This window comes from Atta colombica, unplaced genomic scaffold (assembly GCF_001594045.1).
Source record: "Atta colombica isolate Treedump-2 unplaced genomic scaffold, Acol1.0 scaffold198, whole genome shotgun sequence".
Taxonomy (NCBI): Eukaryota; Metazoa; Arthropoda; class Insecta; order Hymenoptera; family Formicidae; genus Atta; species Atta colombica.
In genome coordinates this window covers 4,718,320-4,739,275 of record NW_017259291.1, presented here as the reverse complement: position 1 = coordinate 4,739,275, position 20,956 = coordinate 4,718,320, and the positions used below count along the sequence as shown (strand labels likewise).

At 33.2% G+C, this 20,956-nt stretch overlaps 5 protein-coding genes across 8 annotated transcripts in view; 3 read left to right on the top strand and 2 right to left on the bottom strand.

Annotated features, from left to right (window-relative positions):
* Positions 1-117: 117 nt before the first annotated feature.
* LOC108686873 (cilia- and flagella-associated protein 57) lies at positions 118-4,798 on the bottom strand. Its single transcript, XM_018192369.1, has 4 exons — positions 4,596-4,798; positions 2,622-4,122; positions 1,991-2,164; positions 118-1,908 (listed from the first exon to the last, which is right to left on the bottom strand). The coding sequence occupies exons 1-4, from the start codon at positions 4,796-4,798 to the stop codon at positions 118-120; spliced, it is 3,669 nt and encodes a 1,222-aa protein (XP_018047858.1).
* Positions 4,799-7,066: 2,268 nt separating this feature from the next.
* On the top strand, positions 7,067-9,661 carry LOC108686931 (histone acetyltransferase type B catalytic subunit). 2 transcript variants are annotated; one of them, XM_018192459.1, is made up of 7 exons: positions 7,067-7,162; positions 7,287-7,519; positions 7,737-7,996; positions 8,092-8,248; positions 8,337-8,551; positions 9,017-9,168; positions 9,253-9,661. In XM_018192459.1, the coding sequence occupies exons 2-7, from the start codon at positions 7,371-7,373 to the stop codon at positions 9,556-9,558; spliced, it is 1,239 nt and encodes a 412-aa protein (XP_018047948.1). In that variant the 5' UTR covers positions 7,067-7,162; positions 7,287-7,370; the 3' UTR covers positions 9,559-9,661. The 2 variants fall into 2 exon arrangements, with proteins under 2 accessions (XP_018047948.1, XP_018047947.1); XM_018192458.1 differs by having other exon boundaries at positions 7,067-7,519.
* A 367-nt stretch (positions 9,662-10,028) lies between these two features.
* LOC108687008 (testis-specific serine/threonine-protein kinase 1-like) lies at positions 10,029-12,184 on the top strand. Of its 2 annotated transcripts, XR_001931731.1 has the most exons (4): positions 10,029-10,359; positions 10,431-10,737; positions 11,142-12,080; positions 12,152-12,184. XR_001931731.1 is itself a non-coding variant. In XM_018192581.1 (3 exons), the coding sequence occupies exons 1-3, from the start codon at positions 10,261-10,263 to the stop codon at positions 11,861-11,863; spliced, it is 1,128 nt and encodes a 375-aa protein (XP_018048070.1). In that variant the 5' UTR covers positions 10,029-10,260; the 3' UTR covers positions 11,864-12,178. The 2 variants fall into 2 exon arrangements, 1 of the variants encoding a protein (XP_018048070.1); XM_018192581.1 differs by having other exon boundaries at positions 11,142-12,178.
* A 200-nt stretch (positions 12,185-12,384) lies between these two features.
* LOC108687007 lies at positions 12,385-20,805 on the bottom strand. The gene is made up of 16 exons (XM_018192579.1): positions 20,534-20,805; positions 20,325-20,456; positions 17,768-17,919; positions 16,735-17,685; positions 16,239-16,644; positions 15,706-16,154; positions 15,490-15,638; positions 15,178-15,425; positions 14,876-15,109; positions 14,613-14,795; positions 14,378-14,538; positions 14,055-14,304; positions 13,743-13,986; positions 13,304-13,671; positions 12,916-13,212; positions 12,385-12,838 (listed from the first exon to the last, which is right to left on the bottom strand). Exons 1-16 carry the CDS (start codon positions 20,664-20,666, stop codon positions 12,480-12,482), a joined length of 4,716 nt encoding a protein of 1,571 aa, XP_018048068.1. The 5' UTR covers positions 20,667-20,805; the 3' UTR covers positions 12,385-12,479.
* LOC108687009 (RWD domain-containing protein 2A) overlaps positions 18,639-20,956 on the top strand; it is a 4,266-nt gene continuing 1,948 nt past the window's right edge. The window contains exons 1-3 of one of the 2 annotated variants that reach the window (XM_018192583.1): positions 18,639-18,985; positions 19,483-19,932; positions 20,007-20,145. In XM_018192583.1, coding sequence (XP_018048072.1) covers positions 18,791-18,985; positions 19,483-19,932; positions 20,007-20,145 — 784 coding nt within the window. In that variant the 5' untranslated portion in view covers positions 18,639-18,790. Of the gene's footprint in view, positions 18,986-19,482; positions 19,933-20,006; positions 20,294-20,956 lie in introns of those variants that run through there. The other variant, XM_018192582.1, reaches the window with a different exon arrangement.

Here is a 20,956-nt window from a genome sequence, read left to right as displayed (position 1 = left end):
TATAATTAATATAAATATATATATATAATTATTTTTAATTATCAAAAATATGCTAAAACATTAATTTATCATTAAAAACTTTACAATATTTAAGTTCTTGAAAAAAATGATTAAATGTCACAAATTTGTTGTAACAGATGATGCCACAGATGTCTTTTCTTCCTCCTTTTCTTCACAAGGAATCTTGCTCAACAATTGCTTGATATCTTCTTTTAGTGCTAAAATAACTTTCTTGTATTCTTGTATTTGCTTCATATATTTCTCCTGCAACTCGTAGTATCCGTGATACGTTTGTTCCAAGATTTTTCTCGCTTCTGTAGGTCGTATGTGTTTTTGCGTTAATCCCAGCAAATTCTCCATATATAAAATGTTTTCTCGTGCTTGCTTCAACTCTTCCCTCAATGCGTTCAATTCCACAGTAAGTATACTATTTTCCTCTGTCATCTTCAATTCTTTGTCACCTTTAGACGTATCCCGGAACTGCTTCTGCTTCTTTAAAGACGCGATAGTCTTTTCCAATTGATCCTTTTGCCTGATGAATTCGCACTGCGCATCTATGTCCGCTTTGCGACTACGTAGGATTTCATCATCCGCGCTATATTTGTGATATAAATTGGTCACCGCGGTTTTCAGAGCGTTCGGTTCTTGTATAAGTTCCGAGGCTTTAAGAATGTCGACGCGAATTTTTCGTAACAGTTGCTGACATCTCTTGTTCTTATGGATTTCACGATCGATCTCTCGGCGTGCGCTCCGCAATTTCTCCCGCTCTTTGTGTAGCTGCAGCTCTAAGTTTTCGTTTATCTTTTGGAGACTTATGATCTCCTCCTCTATGTTCCGAATACTATTCTTCAGTTCCTGTATCTCCTGATCTCTCGGTTGTATCTGATTCCTCAACTCATCAATCTTAAAATTCGACACAAACTTGAATTTCTCCAATTCCTGATTTATTCGCTTCATATCATATATCTGTTGCTCTTTATTCCGAATAGTAGCGTCCCTCTCGGTGATTTCCTTCTTTAGATCCGTTATTTGCTTCTCAAGATCCTGTATATTTTTGAGAAACTGCGCATATTCGCTTTGCACCCGATTCACTTGCCTCTTTAGATCATCAATGTCTCTTTGACTCGCCATGAATTTGTTTCGCATTACTCCGGCCTCTCCCTTTAGTTTCAAACTGTTCTGCTTTTCTTCGTATAGGAGGTTCTCGTATTTCGTACGTATTTCGAGAATCTCACGATCCGCGTCATTCTCTATTTGCGACATCAATTGTTCATGAACGCGTTCCTTATGCATCATTTCGTCGAATGTTTCTTCCAGTTGTATTTTCTTCTCGTAAAGCAAAGCTTCGTATGTCGTCATGGTTTTTTGTAATTGCTCCGCGTCGCTTTTCTCAAGATCTTTTAATTGCTTCTCATAGTTCTCTCGCATAGCATTAGTATGTTCTTCAAATGCTTGATACTTGTCGTATTCCGTAATTAATTTGGCCTCATAATTATTTTCCATTTGTTGCATCGCCTCCTCGTGTGATGCTTTCATCCTCACGATATTCACATTCATATTGTTCACCTCATTTCTGTGATCCTCCCGATCCTTATCTGCTTTATCTACAAGTTCCTTGATGGCTTCACAATAGCCTTGGTGCACCTCACGTAATTTATCGTTGTGCTGAATATCAATTTGCCGCAGTCTATATGCATGCTCCGTTTCCAATTCTCTCAATCTCACTGTCAGATTTTTGATGTTATGTATCTTTTCTTCTAAGTCATCTTTACCGATTAATACTTCGTTCGTATACGGCAAATCTCTGCTCATCTTTACTTTCCCTTCGGGAAAGAATAACTTCCAAATACATAAACTGCCATCCTTTGCAACTGAGATCAAATAATTTTCGTTGTAAGAGAGTGCGATCTAAAAAAGAAGAAAATACAATGATTAGGAGAATAATTTATATTTTCATTTATTCTCATTGTATTAAGAGAAAGAAAGATACCGCCGTGACATCGACGCAGTGCATATGGAAATCCATTGATTCTATTGGAGTTTGAAGCGGACTTTTCAATGAAATGATGATACCACTGGGAGAAGTTATGAATAACATTAGATCATCTTTCCCCATGATAATTTGTTGCATTTCTTTGCCAGGCAATCGAAACTCTCGTACTATCTGATAAAGAACATATCCCAGTCAGCAAAATGTTAACAATTTGCTTACAAATTGATGCAAATTTGATAAAAAATATTAGCAAGTTGACATCAATTATATTCGCATTAAGCTTGCGTTTTGCGGACAAGGCTCACTAACACAATGTAATCAAATTGTCGACAAAGACTGAGGAAGTTTTGATCGATTCTTGCAATCAATTTACCAAACTTGTACACGGTTTGTGCCGGCCGATAATTCATTCTTATATTACGTCAGCAGATTTTGTTATATATCTGCTATCAATTTGCTGACATCATTGAATATAACAGAATTTGCATCAAATTTGATGTTTTTTTATTCACAAAATGTATAGCGAGCATTTGATAAATTGTTTTTGACTTGGCTGATTCAGTAAAAGTATATTTCCAAAAGCAATCGCATAATTTTAAAAATAAAAATAAAAGATATCAAGATATACCTCACTCTCCTTGATTTCGCGTATCTGATCGTCCTGTGCGATGCAGTAAATGAATGACGTGTCCGAAGAAAATGCAATGTCGTGTAGGACAACGGCTTTCCAAATAAACTCGCTGGATCGCGTACCAGTGATCATATTCCACTCATATATAGAACCTTCCGCACCCAAGCTTAGTATTTTCAGATCCGTCTGCGACCAGAGAAGCGTCTTCACTTTGCCTGTGTGTCCCTTGAGGACAAAGGGATTAGAGAAGCCAATAGTGGTGTACACTTGTATAATGTTGACATTGACCGCGGCGAATAGATGACCATTGTGACTAAAGCGAACTGTCTTGCAATTTCTGATGGCGATTTCATGCATTGGTAGCAGATCGTCGATCAAGATGCTCATGAAGCGTAATTTATCAGTAAAGCCGATCAGACAGAATAGTCCCATCGGATGCAATGCGACGCTAAATATATCTTCATCATACTGCTTCAGCATAATAAGACTTTCTGTTTCAAAATCCCACAGTCGAACGCTATGATCAAATTCGCCGCATGTCATGAAGACCGGCTTCCACGCGCACATGGAGAGGCCATTGATGGAACCATGATGTAACGGCTGGCCCATAATCTCCATTTTCTGTGGTTCCGGATCCATCTGCAGATCTGGACCCCATAGCATCGCGTAATACAGTTGGGACCAACTGGTGGTGACAATCAATTGGTCAAAGCTGGGATTCACATTGATCGTGTGGATCTTGTAAAGATTCGGGTCGTCGTCCTTCATCATTCGCTGTGGAATCACGTAAATGTTCCTCTTCATATAGTTGTGTTTCCCTTCTTTTTCGAAGAGTACGATGGTTCCTCCGCCGTGCGCGTAGGCAAATCCACGTGGAAATGCGATTAAGCAGCGTATGTTTTGTTGCCAGATAATGTCCTCCCTGATTTCTAAGCTGGCGACGGTGGGCATAACGTACTCCTCGCGAATCTTAAGATTCATTGTCACGGTATCAGTCATCCTGTACACGTTTTTAAGATCACCGTTCTCTAGGTAGAGCATGCGGCCGTCATCGGTGCCAACCATAAGTCTGTCGCCGTCCAACCAAGCCATCGAACAGACAAGGAGGTTCTCCGCTTTAGCGAAACCATATGGGCGCCATATCGAATCAGAAACGATAAGAAACTTAAAGGTATAAGCACCACCGACCGCTACCACTGTCGCGTCTGTTGGATTGCAGGATAACACATCGGCGATCGCCAATGGATTTTGTGGATTGGTCAGCTTAAACGTTGACTCGACCTTGCCCTTTTCCCAGTTGTAAAAGAGCATCGTTTGATCGGGTTCGCCAGTAATTGCTACCAGATTCTTACTATCGAAAGTAAAACTTATACATGTAAACCTAGTTACTCCTGGAGCGTCAAAAGGTATCCCAAGCAGCTTCCTACGCTTCAGAGAGTTGATATCATAGATGGATATGGAAGGTTTGTCTCCTATATCGGATAAAGCAACAAATTTCCTGAAATTATAGATTATTTAATTACAATCTGTATGTAAAAAAATAGAGAAAGATTAAAATATATCCACATCTTATACCTTATGAAATTATCTTTTTATTTTTCTTTGTAAATTGTTATGTTATCTTTCCTAATAACAATTTATTGGCAATACATTAGATTTGTTCTTTTTAGCAGAATTTCTTGTACAATTCATCTCTCTCTTTCGCATTGAAAAAGAATTGATGAACTGTGCAGGAAGTTCAGCTAAAAAGAATATATCTATTAAACTTAAGAATATATTGAACCAATATTGAGCTAACACTGAGATTAATATTGTACCAATAAATTGTTTTCTATATCAGGGTTATTAAAACTAAAAATATGAAAGTTTGCTTCAATTAATTCAGTTTCATATGGTTGAATGAGTTTCTCTTTATTTTATTTTGTTTTCTTTTACGGATGAATGCTCACATACTTCATCAAATTTACTCACTTATTGGGCGAGACACAAATGCCATTTGCGTCATAATATCTTTCAGGTAATCGAATCAGTTTCTGCTGACGCTGAAAAATATTGTGAATGGCCAATGCATTGCCGACTGGATATAAAACTTCCGCATCTGTGATATAATGCGCATTGTTGGCAATATCTGTCTTCAAACCGTAGAAAACGCGAGTTTGCAAGGACACAGCCATCTCGCTTGAGAGCTATTTTTTATGAAAAGTTAACAATAACTTTTCTCTTGTATCTAAAAGGAACGATTTCCTTTCTTAATTATATTTTCCACAATTTTTTCACAAGTTTTCTTCTTTCTTTCTTTATTCGAATATAAACATACTCCATTTCAAACGCAAAGATATATGGAATGCACCTGAAAAAAACAAATGAAGTTTGTTTTCTGCGACTGCAAATGTACACTTTTGAAAATTAAAGTGAGATAGGTATATGTTTGATGTTTGTCAAAAGCGAGAAAGAAAGTTCTAATGTAGAAACAGCAAACAGATCAATTGATTCACAATTTACACAGAATTATTTACATCTCCCTGGTAACGGTGCATCTTAGGGTGCGTTTCAAGTTCACACATGAAACGCATGATGCATTATTTGTCTCTATTGTTTACCGAATAATAAAGAAGGATACATTATTATTATTAACGATATAGCAAACGAGAATAGATTGAAATGGATTAAAATAAATTCAGATTTTCAAAATTACGGATTCATGAATGTTAAAATGAATTCTTTTCAATCCTGAATGTATTTTTATTCATTAATAGGAATGACATGGAATATATTTCTATGCTTTTCAATCTAAAAATAATATAGTAAAATAAAATATAAATAAAAAAAAAACAAATATAACGCTCAACAATTTGCAAAGCAATATAAAAATTCTTGATAACAATTAATAAACGAGCAAAAAGAGATATTAGAATAATAATAATTTAATTATAGTTAATACATAAAATAATTCAGTAAACGTTTTGACTTACAGTCTTCCTCAATAAAATACAATTAATTAAAATATTAAATTCTACAGTCTAACATGTCAAAATAAGGTTACATTCTAAAAATATCATCCGTCCTCTTCGAGATTATTATAGTCGAAATAGTTTTTGTCATATCATGTCCAAAACGAATATATAACAGTCAAAATTATTCAATCTAGATTTGACAGCGAGAATCGTGTTAGTCCTCTGTATATAATATAAGTCAACATATAAAATTGTTCTAAATCAAATTAATTTTTTGAATTATGAATATGTATTATTAAGAAAACTATCTTTTTTAAAATAAAATATTAAAGTTATAAAATATTATAGTTAAACTTATGTAACATGGTGTAATTTTGGAAAAAGAATTCATCAACAATAATAAATTAATTCAATAATAAATTAAAATTTTGATAATTGCAACTGTAACGTAATAATAGCTTGAATATGATAAATATTATCGATTAAGATAACATTCAGATAGTGTATCATATTATACTTACATAAAGAAACTCACAATATTTTGTGTAAACCTGATCGTTATTGATTACAATATTACAACTAGTGAGAGAGAAAACGCTAACAGCATGTGAAAGTTTTTATAGTATGTCAAGATATGCTCCATCCAACAACTTAATATCTTTCGTACAATTGATACCATTTTTTTGTTCTTTTATGTGAATCATCTGCGTGATTAATTTTTTTTTATAATTATGTTCAATTTCTAGTATTTTGACATTCTAATCAGAATGCATCCTTAAATGCATACACTTATCTATTTAATGTATTAATTTTTACATATTTATAATTAAATTGATATAATTGATATAATTAATTTGATTTTTTTATAAAGTAAGTGTTGAACAATTTAAATTTAGATATACAGAATAAAATCCGCTTTAAACGATTTATCATTTTTGCTGAAATTCGGAATAAAATTTTATAATTGAATAGAATACACATAAACGTGTATTAAAATTATTAAAATTAGCGGCAAGATACTACCATGTCTTATAATATTAGAGAGGGCCAACTTTACTAGATAAATTTACATGACTATCGAATGGGAGATAATTGAAGTATTTGACATTACCAACTGAAGACGTAAAAAATTTTTAAAATATATTCATAATAAAATATGTATTAAATTTATGAAAGATTTATTATTATATTAAGTTCTTTATAAAAATAAGCATATTTATAGAGATGTAATAATATTACATATGTGTCACGAAATTGCATTTTCTCCACAATTATCATGCATGGATAATAACAATGAAAGTGAAATTTTTAATAAAAATCGGTTCAATATCGAAATAATGCTTATCTATTAAACATTAATAATAAATCATAAAATTAATATTGCACATTATGAGGTAATTATAGGATAATCATCAAAATTTTAATAGCACACAAACTTAAATAAAACTAGTCTTTATAATACTTTGTCGATGATTGAGGAAGCAATTGCGAACGGTTCCATTCGGAAATCACTTTGCTCGAAACCGCCGTTTTGGCGCCAAATCGTGTTTGGGTATCAAGGATTGACGTAAAAGGTTTCAATCGGTAATCCAATCGTGCATCACCATTACACGGTTTATCAATAATATCAGGAATTTGTCCTTTTGCGCTGTCATCTCGACATTGTTTGCTTGCAGTGTTCTAACCTATTTTGATCTTTATTTCCAAGGTCGAATCCTTAAAATCAAGAAAAATCGGAGTTCTAACGACCACAAATTATTTTCCTCAATTCTATCGTTGATTCTTTATAAAAATGGAAGATTCAACAACAGCACGTCTAAAGAAGTTAGTTGCAGACAGTAACGAAGCTCTGGAACTCAGATTAATCCGCAATCTCGATGACTTGCATTCGGAAGAGGCTATCTTCAAACCGGAGATGACTTATCAAGTATTCGGAGATAGGTTTGTTGTTATAATATTAATTTATTGAGATTTATGTTTTTTATTAATTATTATGTAAACATACGCATAATCCTTATCCTATCATTTATCCTTGTTATTTATCGAATGTTGAACAAGAATAAATGATGCATTATGCACATCATGCATGAAATATATGTGTGTTGTATTTTCATGTAAGTGTGGATCTTGTTATTCTTATTCTTTTTATTCTTCGTAGGGAAATAATATTTGGTTATTTGGACCTGAAAGTACAGCTGTTCTATTCGGCAGGCTCTTTGGAAACATATTTAGGAATGAAATATACTGAGAAAGTAAATGCAAAACATGAGGGAGTTGAAGCCGATGAGGTGTTAACAAAGATCATTCCAAAGCTCGCTCCTGATGTTCACTATAGCTTAGCGAATTTCACTAAGGCGCTTGCCAAGGATGATACATTTATACCATATGGAGAATTGATACAGTCTTTCTCAATAAATGGTATCTAATTCTCTTATTTCTGTTTCTATACATGTAACTGTCAAATTTAAAAACTATAACGATTACTATTATTGTTTTTATTGAATGATACATAGATGAAGGCATGACGAGGCAATTTGTGATTTATAAGGCAGATATGGGTTACAAAGGATTCAAAGAATATCATCAAAGAATTCAAACATTCCTTCTTTGGTATATAGATGCGGCTCTTTTTATTGATATCGATGACGAACAATGGCAGTATTTTAATTTGTAAGTCATTCGATATCCTATTACTCAAATCAATATATAGATGTGTATAGTATACATGATCTTCATTGAATAATCACTTTTTTAAAAGATTTGAAAAATATACCACGTCTGTGGGTACTACCCGATATGCAACAATTGGTTTCGCTACTGTGTATCAATATTATGCTTATCCACAACATATTCGGCCACGCATCGCTCAATTTTTAATTTTACCACCATTTCGAAGAATAGGTCTTGGCAAACATTTGTTGCAAGCGATTTATCGCGAATACATGGGAAGGCGCGAAGTTAAGGATATAACAGGTAACAGAATAATCGTCGGCAAAAGCATATTCCGATATGCACTGCTACTAAAAATTTATAATTTACATCATATATACTATAGACTTTCAATACTAGCGAGAATATTATATTACGACGATGATTTATTTCGAAAGGTTCAAAATTTTGATATTAAAAATTTTTTTGAAGCTTGGAACAAAAAATTAAAAATTATACAATCATTAATTTAATATGATGATAATAATGAAAATATTTTCATTAAAAAATGTACTAATATATTTATGAATATATATTATGAATATATTTTTTTTTTTTTTATTTGCACAAATGTATTTTTTAAACGTCGAAAGTTTAACTTTGAAGATTTGAATTCTTCCAAAGTTTCACATCTTCGAAGTAACTAAAAGTAACATTTCTAATGTTTATATGAATACGGTCAACATTGCGCGTTAATGATTCTGCATTTTAATAAATCTATGTTTATAGTGGAAAGTCCGTCCGAAGATTTTCAAAGACTACGAAACTATGTGGATGCCTTAAATTGCAGCACATTGTCCAGTTTCGCGCCAAAACGTTTAAAGCATGGTTTTGATAATGAAATGATTGTTGAGGCTAGAAATGCATTAAGAATAAATAAGGTATCTATTAACATGTGATTTATTTTGTATTATCATTACTTGTTTTTCTCCTTTCTCTCTATTTTGTAAATATTTTGTTCACAGAAACAGGCTCGCATAGTGTATGAAATTCTACGATTGCAGGCGACAAATGTCGCGGATGCAGAAGAATATCGAGCGTATAGAATAGATGTAAAGAAAAGACTGAATATACCATTTAAAAGAAAACAGAATGAGGAGATGAAAATAGAGCGCGCGTTGAAGAATACCGGGGATAAAAGCACGTACACGAATGGTAATGGACTACCATCTGATGAACAACGCAAAGAAATACTAGAAAAGGAATACCGGATTTTGGAAGAGGAATACAAAATGGTCATTAAGCGGTTGGAGTACGCTTCTGAGCTGTGAAATATTATGTGAAATGCACATTGATTAATTAAAACAACCGATGGTGCCATTGTGGCTCCGCTAATTATTTTAACTCTTTTATCTTGCATTAGATATATATAATATTGAAAATATGTGAATATAATATTTCTAACGATATAAATAATATAATAAATACAAAAATAATTTTTCACTAACCAAGAGATAGGAAATTATCAAATTGGCACCTTCGGCAGTTCTAATGGGATACTATCAGCGTTTCTAGTATTAATTAAAAAATTTTTAAGCTGTGAAAACAAAATATGAATAATTTCCAACGTTTTATATTTGTGTACAGATATGTCAATTCATTAAATTTATCTTGCTTTTCTACTTTTATGATGTTTAATTGTTTTCGATTATTATTTCGATAGGGCCGAGCTCGGTTCAAGTTCATTGATCCATGTCAGTTTATCGTCAAAATGGTTAAGTAACCGCTCTTTCGAATTTTTCAAAATTTTTAGTATAAGATTTGTCACTATCGTCAAGATAAAGAAATAGAATAGTACATAAATGTCTTGATAATTTGCTTTGTCGAATGCACGAATGGAGATTCTGCAACGTCATCTAGTTATTTACATTCACGATGCGATCTGTGTCTAAACATCGAATAAAGTGAGAACGGCTAATTACGAATTATGGTAATGCAGCGGGTAGAATGTCTATCGTATACCTACAAATCTCATGTCGAATCTGAATCATCATACACCATCCGAGGAGGCCACACTGCTAACCCGGGGTTATAAGTTTGGGAGGAAGCTCGGCGAAGGTTGTTATGCAAAAGTCTGTATCCTAATTTAAAAAATCTCTATTGTTCCTGTCAGACACTTTAAACATTAATTATCTCGTTGTAGGTGTATTTAGCTGAATATAAGCCGGAACATGAGTCGGAAACGAGTAATAACTTTCTGGCTTGTAAAGTAATCGACACTGCTAATATAGCAAAAGACTTTGTTCAGAAGTTCCTGCCACGTGAGCTGGACATTCTGGTGAAACTGAATCATCCACATGTCGTGCACATTCACAGTATCTTCCAAAGGCGCACCAAGTACTTTATATTCATGCGCTTTGCTGAAAACGGCGATCTTTTTAATTTTATACTGAAAAACGGCAGAGTATCGGAGAGTCAAGCTCGCGTGTGGTTCAGACAACTTGCTTTAGGTATCGTGATACTTCTTGAAGAAATAGCATTACTATAACAGCTTAACTATAATACTGCTATAAGTGAATTTTCACCTGAGTACTAATTTAAATGTTTACTGTTACATAGATTGTTGAAGTTCATATTTTTATATAGAACTAATATTATTATAATAATTCTATTACCTGTGCAACTATAAAATAGATATAAAAAGGTGTAAAAAAGTTCTTGATTTTATGGGTGAATTTTTGTTCAGTGTTAATTTAAAAAAAAACATGAGCATTCCAAGATTTATTAAAGAGATCAATCACAAATGCAATTAATAAAAGTAATAATAAGTTAATAATTATAATTTGAGTTAGATTTGTGCATTTAATATGCATTTGTTTGCGGATGTTTCCCCTAATGCATATTCATTTACCAGGTCTTCAATATCTACACGAGATGGAAATAGCTCATCGCGACATTAAATGCGAAAACGTTCTTATCACATCAAATTACAACGTTAAACTAACGGACTTTGGTTTTGCTCGATACATGATTGACAGCCATGGCAAACGCGTTCTGAGCGATACGTATTGCGGTTCGCTGTCGTACGCGGCGCCGGAGATCCTCCGTGGTTACCCGTACAATCCAAAGTTATCCGATATATGGGCACTGGGCGTGATTCTCTACATAATGTTGAACAAATCCATGCCATTCGACGAGGAGAATCTAAAGCGCCTATACGAGCTGCAAATATCGCGCAAATGGAAATTCCGCAGCAAAGTAATCGACAGTCTAACCGATCGTGTGAAGAAGCTTGTAGGCAATTTGCTCGAGCCGGACGTATCTAAACGCCCTCATACGGATCAGATTGTACAGAGCGAATGGATCGCCATGGATCCGCGCCTTCTGATGCTTTCTCCCGCGGAACAAATCGCGCTTAATAATGCGATGGAGGAACGCAAGAGGTTCGAGGAGAAATTTATGAAGAAGGAAACGGTACGGGCGGAGATAGTCCCAATCGTACAATCGTTGCTCTTAGACATTCTTTATAAGTCTAAATGCCTCTTAGTATCGTTTCCGTCGTACATCGTAATGATGATGCGTAGAATATTGCATCCATTTGGTGTACACGCGCATTCGATTGCGAGACTACCTTGAATAATTTTGCAATATGTGCACTCCGAGCGAATCAATTTTTTTACATTTCGTAGAAAAAAAATCTATAACTAAAGAGAACACGCATAACGCAAGTGATGTCACAAAATTACGAATGACCGATTTTCAGAAACGACATAAAATCGAGGAAACAAAAATGAATAACGAGAACAAATCCAACAAAAGAGAAGAAATAATGATCCTTAAAGAAGTTGAAGAAGTACGTGTCGTTACAATTAATTATATGTTAAGGTAATATTAAACGGTAAAACTTTCTTATCTCTTTCTTAGGGGACTGCTACAACTTCCATAATTATGACAGCCTAAGTTTAACTTAAAAATTGGTTCTTCCCGATCTGTAATATTCGTCTTTTTACATTCTTATCCATTTGTGATAATAAACTAGAAATAATTTGATGCAATGCAGTTCAATATATTTTTAGCAGTTAATATAGATACAATTAATATATATCTACAAATTTTCATCTTGCGTTTTTCTCTTTTTATTTCAAGCTACTGCAAGTAAGAACGATAAATATAAAATAAATACTTATGTATACGTACCGAATTTCTCGAATTTGAATAACTCTCCGCAGGTATTACTAAGAAATAATGCGTATTAATTTCCTATATATCGTGCTTTTAAAACGGTCGTGCTATTCTCTGTTGTTGCTTTGACATAATAATCGGCACCGAAAATGAAGGTTTTTATTTGCCCCTCCAAAGACATTTTAAAAATGTGTTCCGGACGGAAAAGTCCTCCGAGATTCCACATACCATCGGATCGTATTAACAGATGTTGACCATTCGGCGTCTTACTGATTACAAATGAACTTGAACCCGGCAAAACGTATTGATTGAGTTCATTCCATGTGTGATAACGTAATATCAAGATTTCCTCGAACAATCGTAAAAAAATCCATAACGAATAATCGATTGATTCCACAAATACCTCAAGTATATCAGGCACGTATAATCCTGTCAAATATTATTTCGTAATATTACAAAATTCTTCATTGCTATAATATGATTAAATATTTCTTTGTGAGATTTACCTGCTACCTGATAAAATTGTTCATCGGTATACGAATAAATTGAGACGAAATCTTTTGACACTAATACTAGAAACATAGTATCATCCAGCATTATCAATTTCTTCATCACAAACGCGCTAGCATTTGTACCGGCGATAGCATACAATAATTCCGTATCATTACAAATTAAAGACGTATTCTTTGACTCGCAAAGACAGGTACTGTTAAGATTCATGTCCTCTGTGTTAGAAATGTTAGAAACGGTTTGCAATATATCCTTGTCCACTATTTCAAATTTGTTCACGTAAATAGCACGATCTGCACACAAAATGATCAATAATATTTTGTTGAATTAATATTATATTATTCATTCTTAAATGCTGTTTAATGATCTGAATATATAACTTACTTTGCAACGCAGTTGTTATATCTTCCGTCAATGTCATGACTTCCGTCATTCTATCAAAAACTGTATTTATTTTATTTTTCGTAATATTTGTTAAATTTATCCCTTCATAGAGTCCACCGATTGTGATGTTTCCAAAAATTTCAATTTCATTTCTGAAATCCATCTTACTTTCTATCGTCTGCACCGCTTTATGTTTCTTCATTTGATTGTTTATTAACTCCGTCAGATTTACATCATTCACAGTACCATCAATAACAAGAGATGTTGCATTAAACTGGCCTTGTATCCTCTTGGTTCCGAACAACGTTTGGTTTCCGGACTTCAGTAATGCGTCTTCGATATTGCGACCCATAATCGTACCTTTGACGCTAAAAAAAAAAAATTAAAAGTTCTTAATGACATTTAACAAAAATATTGTTTTAATAGAAATATCAATTACCTCAAATTATTCAAAGTAATATTGGTAAAAGTTTTTTGACCTTTAATCACCAACAACTTCTGACATTTTTTAGTTACAGCATATTTAGTAAAGTTCGAAAAGTTCATATTTAATGCCTGGAGATTTTTAGCTGTCAAGCTTAATATCATTTTCTTACCGGTGACAACGTTACGTTTTGTGTCACGCCTAACAATATCCGTGTTTAAATCGATTCCATTAAATTTACCATCCCAAATCATATTATCTAAATTAAAGATATAATTTATTTTTTTTAATTCATCTTTTTAAGAAAAATAATGTTCTCTGCCTTACTTATGTACAATTCTTCAAAATGCCATGCAGCATCTATAGTTTGCGTCGTATTTTTCATCAAGGAGTTAGTCAACAAATTGTTCAAATTCAAGTCTGAAGATTGTAGAATTGAATTATTTTCTGCGTTCATAGAAGGCACCTCAACATTCTTAAATGACGAAGCTACGGTAATATGCTGTGTTTTCGTTTTGCTTAAAAATTTGCATTTCATATCCTCCCACATGTTTAGATTCAATGAATTATTAGAATGCTGAAAAAATTTCTTATGGTTAATATTATTTTTTTTATACGTAAGATATCTTTTGTTTTACTAATGTTTTTACCTTTAGGATGATATCTCCTGTTAAAGTAATATTTTCGAAGTATATATTGTTACCATATAAAGTTGTGTCCTGATTTGCCATCCATAAATTTTCAGATAATTGCTTTAGATTCACATCTTTTATATTTTCTATAACTGGCTCCTTCAAAAATCGGGCTGATCCTAAAGTAGAAATATTTACATACATCATTAAAATCCTATCATAAAATATAATTAGTAAATTCCCATCACTGTACCTTCTATAATAAATGTAGATGGTGCATTGCTTGCGACATAACCAAATGTCTGTGGTACGTTTATCGCATCTGTACTTAGAGTAGTAGAAATCTGTTTTGAACCTAAATTGAGATTTGTATCTAAATGCGGAAGTTTTAACGTCGAGTGGGAAGCATATATGTTGCTTGACGTAAAACCACGAGCTGCAAAAAAATTTCAAGATATAAATTGCGCATTAAATTTTTATTTCAAATTAATGGGAAAATATTACACGTAAACTTACCGAATGTTACGTGTCCTAAAGATATTAGATCATCCACCTTCAAAACATTTTCCATAAAAGATTGTATTTTTATATCATTGATTTTTCCAATATCGCTATCTCCTTTTATAATTACGTTCTTTACTCTTCTAGGTAAAGAGAGATTGAAGTAGGCTGGCGTTTCGAGATTATTAACGACGAGTTTCTTAAGATTTACTGGTCCTTTGATGCGATTTTCACCTGTCCACTCGTTCACTGCAATTTTTAGGTCTACATAATATCGAGTGTAGTGTGAGATTTAGACCAATTTTAGTTATTTTTACTTTTTAGATTTATTCCTTTAATTTTTAACGCTGATATGTTTTTTATGAAAACCTGACCAGTGAATAGCTTCGCTGAAAAGTCAATGTTGTGCAAATCTGACACCGAATCGAAAATGGTTGTATTCAAATTTTGAGCTCCAAGAACATGTGAAACATTTAAATTTTTTACAAATATATCGCCCATTTTCATTGAAGAAGTTCTAATTTCCGGAGTGATGACTTCTTTTGCACATAGAGGAATCGTCAATCTGCAAGTATATATTTTTAGAGAATGTAGAATATGTGCTTCATAAAACAAAAAAATGTGTGTACTTTGGAATGGGAAGATTTTGATGGGCAGCCTTCGACAAAGTGACATTATTATTCGTGTATTTTGTTCCAGAAATAATAATAGTTTCAGCAGAATTCTTCGTTACGAAATTTGTAGTAACAAAGTCCCACATAGTCACGTTGCTCCATTGCTGAAAATAAAAATGTAAAGTAAATTCAAAATTGTGCACACACAAACACAAATTTTGAAATAATTACTGTTTTGTTGCTGGATAATATCAAATGCACCGATACGTTAGAATCTAACGGTACAGTATTCTCTAAGATTTCTTTCATCGACAGCCCACGAGACCTGACGATATCTTTAGCTTTAACAAAATTGCTGAACGTTACATTCTGCAGGAAACGATCACCAGACAATACCAACGGTGTGAGAATCTCTTTCAAAGGCTTTAATCTTTCAATTCCTCTGCCTGTTATTTTGCCTGATGTTTTGACAAGTCCTGTAAGTCTCACTTTTGTAGCAGTTATCGAACTGTGCATTATAGTGGTGGGACCATTTAATGGCAAAAAGAATTCGTCCTTAGTTAGATATAAATCTTTTACTCTCGCCTCTTTCATGTACACTGTTTGCTCAATACTTCTTGTCGCAATGTTTAAAGGAATCAAAACGTCTGTCGCACGCAAATTGGCGAAAACATGATTACCTAAAATTCATATATTAAACATAATGTACGAGTAATACAAGACATGTAATAAAGAAACACAATCAGCACAGCGCATTAAATCACCTGTAATTACTTGATCTCCTGAAATTTTCAAAGCTCTCTCTTGCAGGTCTCGCATTAATATTCCGTTAATAGATTTCTTAACGAAAATATCATCTATCTTAAAATTAGGAACGGGGCATCTCCAGTCAAGTAGCGTCTTTACTTTCAATTTGGCGAGCTGTAGGACCTCATTGGGTTTGGATTTCACATATTTGGGTTTAATCCCGCCATCCATAATTATACGATGAATATGACAATTCGTTTTACATTTGATTGTGAGCTTTTTGCCATGCAAGACTATATGCTTAGATTTTTCAGCATTTTCTGTTCTTTGTGTCAAAAGGCTGTTCGTCAGATTCAATTTAGCATTTATACTCTTATATCGCTTCGTTAATTGGACCAATTCCTCTGCATTCTGACCGTTAATCTAGCATCAAATACAAAATTATATTAATCGAGTTAATATGAAATTTTATTTTTTATTTAAACTGACAGAAATCAAGAGACAGTGTTTTACATTTTGCATACGAAGTTGACCGATGTGCGCGTTCGAAATCACGGGACTCTTTAAATCTGGAAGTTTTTTCAAAGTTCTCTGAGATGCCTGTTGTTTGGTCTCGGAACACCAAGTGGCTGTTTCGTCCAGTAAAGATTTCCACGTTTTTTTCACTGTCCAAGTAGGATTTAAGAATTTCCATTCTCCGGCCTGATTTTGTATTACGAGCATGTCTTCGTCATATGAACGAATAGAACGAATTTGTCGAAAGTTCGATAATTTCGTACGCAATCTTAAAAATCTCCAGCCGTTGTATTGATAAATTCCTACGGTATTCTGTTCCACTGAAAACAGGATGACGGTATTTCCCATTGTCAAGGAAAGAATCTGCCTCGTCGGAGTGATCTTTTGAAACGGCACGAAGCGGCCATACATCTCCTTGTACAAGATCGTAGACTCATTACCGGCTAAAACTAGAAAGCGCTCTTCGAAATGACCCTCTTTGAAGTGAAACGAAGTGACATCGTTGGCATAATGTAATTTTTGTATCTCTACGAATTTGTTAGAACGCACAGAAAACCGGAGTACTTTCGTGAACGATCCTACGACAACAATATGCATGAAACTTTTGCTCTGAAAGGGCAAGAGTTTTCTTGCTCCATAGAACAACGTATCAATCTTGTCAAAGTTCTCTCCGAGCCAGACAAATATAGATATTTTTGTTTCTGAAGCAATTCCTAAATACAGCTGATTCATTTCGAACCAGATATGCGAATGCATCACTTCGAGAATTTCGATCTCTTGTTTGAACTGCAATTCGTATGTTTCATTTTCGTTCTTGCTGAGGCATAGAATGACAATTCCTTCGAAATCCTTCTGCACAACTATAAGCGTACCGGCACTATAATTATGTACAATTATCCGTTTTCCATTGGGCTGCGGATATATTCTGATAAGTTGCGCTTGATTATTCTAAAAATTATATAGTTTTGCAAAGTAGAATGTTTTTTTTCTATTATTTAAAAAAAAATATAGAATGTAGTTTAGGACATACAACCAATTGATAAAGTAATAAGTCTGAGGAATTGACGGCAACTGCGAACCAGAGAAATTGGTTTTCATCCTGTACAAAAAAAAAGGCCGTGTCTTGAAAATCTGGTAAATTGAAGAATAAAGTCTCTTCGAAACTTTGCAGCACGTTTATACCTGTGAATAAAATCAAAACTCAAAATTGCAATCAAATGCATTTGTAAAATTTATTTCTTATTTCAATATTCAAGAATAAAATTAAAAAGTAAAATAATTATTTTTTGATGGAGAAATGTTCATTTATATCACTTTTAGAATTTGATATGATAATATATCAATATCATATGATAATATTATCAATCATATAATAATGTTAAGATTCCTGTACTTTATTTATTACTTTAGATCTAATTTTGTAGATATATCAGTATCTTTTAATATTGTTTTGTATTAAATTTAAATAAATTCTAAAAATGATATTCTATAAATGAGCAATCCTATATTTAAAACTTCTTGCAATCTCATAAAAATTATTTTTAATTTAATATTTTGACATTTTAATTGTTTTAAATATCTTTTTCTTAAGAGATATAACTTCAGTCACAGTAATAAATTAAAAAATTAAATAGATCAGTTTTTATAAATACACACACGCGCGCGCGCGCACACATACACACACACACACACACACACACACACAAAGTTTCAAACAAATTAATTAAATTATGAAGAAATATAACGAAATATAAAGATAAAAAGTACGCAAGGCAATATATTAGGTGTAGTAAAAAGAAATCCATTATTTTTGCATGAAATTGAATGGAAAAATAATGGATTTCTTTTTACTACACCTAATATTCTGAAACGCAGCCGCGTGATAGGACTTTCTACAATGTCAACATCAGCTGATCTCTCGATAACCTCAACATCTGAACGCATACATAATATTTCGTATTATCATCTCGGTTCGGCTAACCTGTCGTCAAAAATCGAGCGTATCGAGGTGCGAATTGATTCAATTCCTATCATATGTATCATCGTTTGAGATATGTCTACTCCGGAAGAGATGATAGAGAATTTGACAGCACAGGTGAACGAACTGCAAGCATTACAGTCCGTTTATCCAACCGAGCTAGCTGTGACGGACCATGGAGTTTTGGCTGACATTAACGAATACATCGAGTGTCTTGACCGTGAACCACCGCGATGGCTGGAGTATGTCATCGCAATCCCATTGAATGGTGTAATAAACATTTACTTACAATGTAATGTTGCCAGATCTACATAAAATTGTATTGAAGTTAGCACGCCTTTAATATAAAAAACGACATTTCAGTCTTACTTTTTATAATTTTTCAATCTCTTAACAAAATAAAAAAGTTCCGTATTTTTTATACTAAAAAATCAAAATTGAAAATATGGCGTGTTAACTAATCTACGATATTTAATCGACACCTTTTTCTCTCCTGAAGTACAAGAAAAAAAATCCACTTTTGGCTACAGTTCCTGTTAATACTGCTCGAGTTGTATAGTCTCGAGTTGTACATATCTAATAAAGTAGTATAATTATTGAAAAAATTTCTAAATCTTTTATATAAGAAATATAATATTAATAAAAAAAATAAGAAGTCAATAATGATCACTAAATACTTCTAATACTAACTACTTACTGCAGTACTACTTGCTCTAAGTTTTACTTTTATTTAGTGTATCATTAATATGTTAATTTTATTACTTTAGGAAAATATTGAGTTACTGGTAAGCTTGCCAACTAACTACCCGAAAGAGCAGCCTGAAGTATATGCGAGAGGCTCTTGCTTGGACAGAATGCAACAGTGTCTGCTGAACAAGGATCTCTCTGTCGTTATCAAGGCCCAAGAGACAAATGAGCCTTGCATCTATACGCTAATATCATGGCTGCAGGACAATGTTGAGACATATCTCAAAGCTTCCATATGTAACCAAGCGATTAAACGCAACGATGCGAATACAAGCGGCACAGAAGATCGAATCGCAGTAATTTTCTCCAGATATTGGATCTACAGTCATCACATATACGGCAAGATCAAACGGCGAGACGTGACTAATTTAGCGAAAGAGAACTCCATCACAGGATTCTGCTTGGCTGGTAAACCGGGAATAATTTGTATGGAGGGAACTTTGGAAGATTGCGATTACTGCTGGCAGAAAGTAATGTCAATAATGATCTTTCAATATCCTAATGTTTAATGAGAATATTTCACGCTAATATAATTTTTTTACAGATTAAAGCTATGAACTGGCATAAGATATTGATAAAATTAATGGAAAAAGAGGAAGATTGTAGTAATGTGGATAACATGCGCAAGTTTACGGAGTTTCAAGAAGTTTCGTTTCCTACTACCGAGCGTCACAATGACATGGGTCAGTTTCTCAAGTATCTAACTGATCATGATTGCCAACATGCGTTCAAGGAACTTTTCGGAATAGAAGGAAAATTTAGTAAACTTCCAGATTGATATAATTGATAGAAATGTACTTTGACTAATTTTTTTCAATCAATTTCAGAAGATTTTTGCATAAGTGAAAAATTTTTTGCTCACCTTTACTGGGCTCATTTTCAAGGCTTTTTTTTTGTCGCTTGTTTCTCTGAAGTTCTTTGGTCGTATCGTTCATATATTTCGCAATTTCGTTATTAATATTATTCCTGGTGTCGCTATTTAATATATTGTACGCTAAAAATGCCGAATTTTTCATTTTTAAATAAAGATAATAATTTTTATATTCAAATACAAAGTGATTAATATTTTACCATCACTGAGATTTTTGAAGTATTCTGTCGTTCGATCGAGTATTGCATACAAGTTTTCTGTTGAATAAGAAGGGGAATATTCGCACTGTGTCGCACATATTAACGTGAAACTCAGGAGGAACTCTCGCAACATATTCACACAAAGTAGTCTCTCAAATTATCGATCACGACTGATCCACAATGCCAGTTTGCCATCTAATAATATCGTGTTTACAGTTTTTCTGTACATTGTTCTTACCTTTCCGAATTCCACTCTGTAACATGTGTGCACACACATGTACACCAATCTCTCTCTATACAACATGTATAAGGAGTCTCAGAATTTTTCATTTACAAATTCTTTGATAAATAGAAGATAAATTTATTCCTAACAAATAAATAATAAAACAATTGAATAAAATAAGAGATTGAAAATGAAAAAAT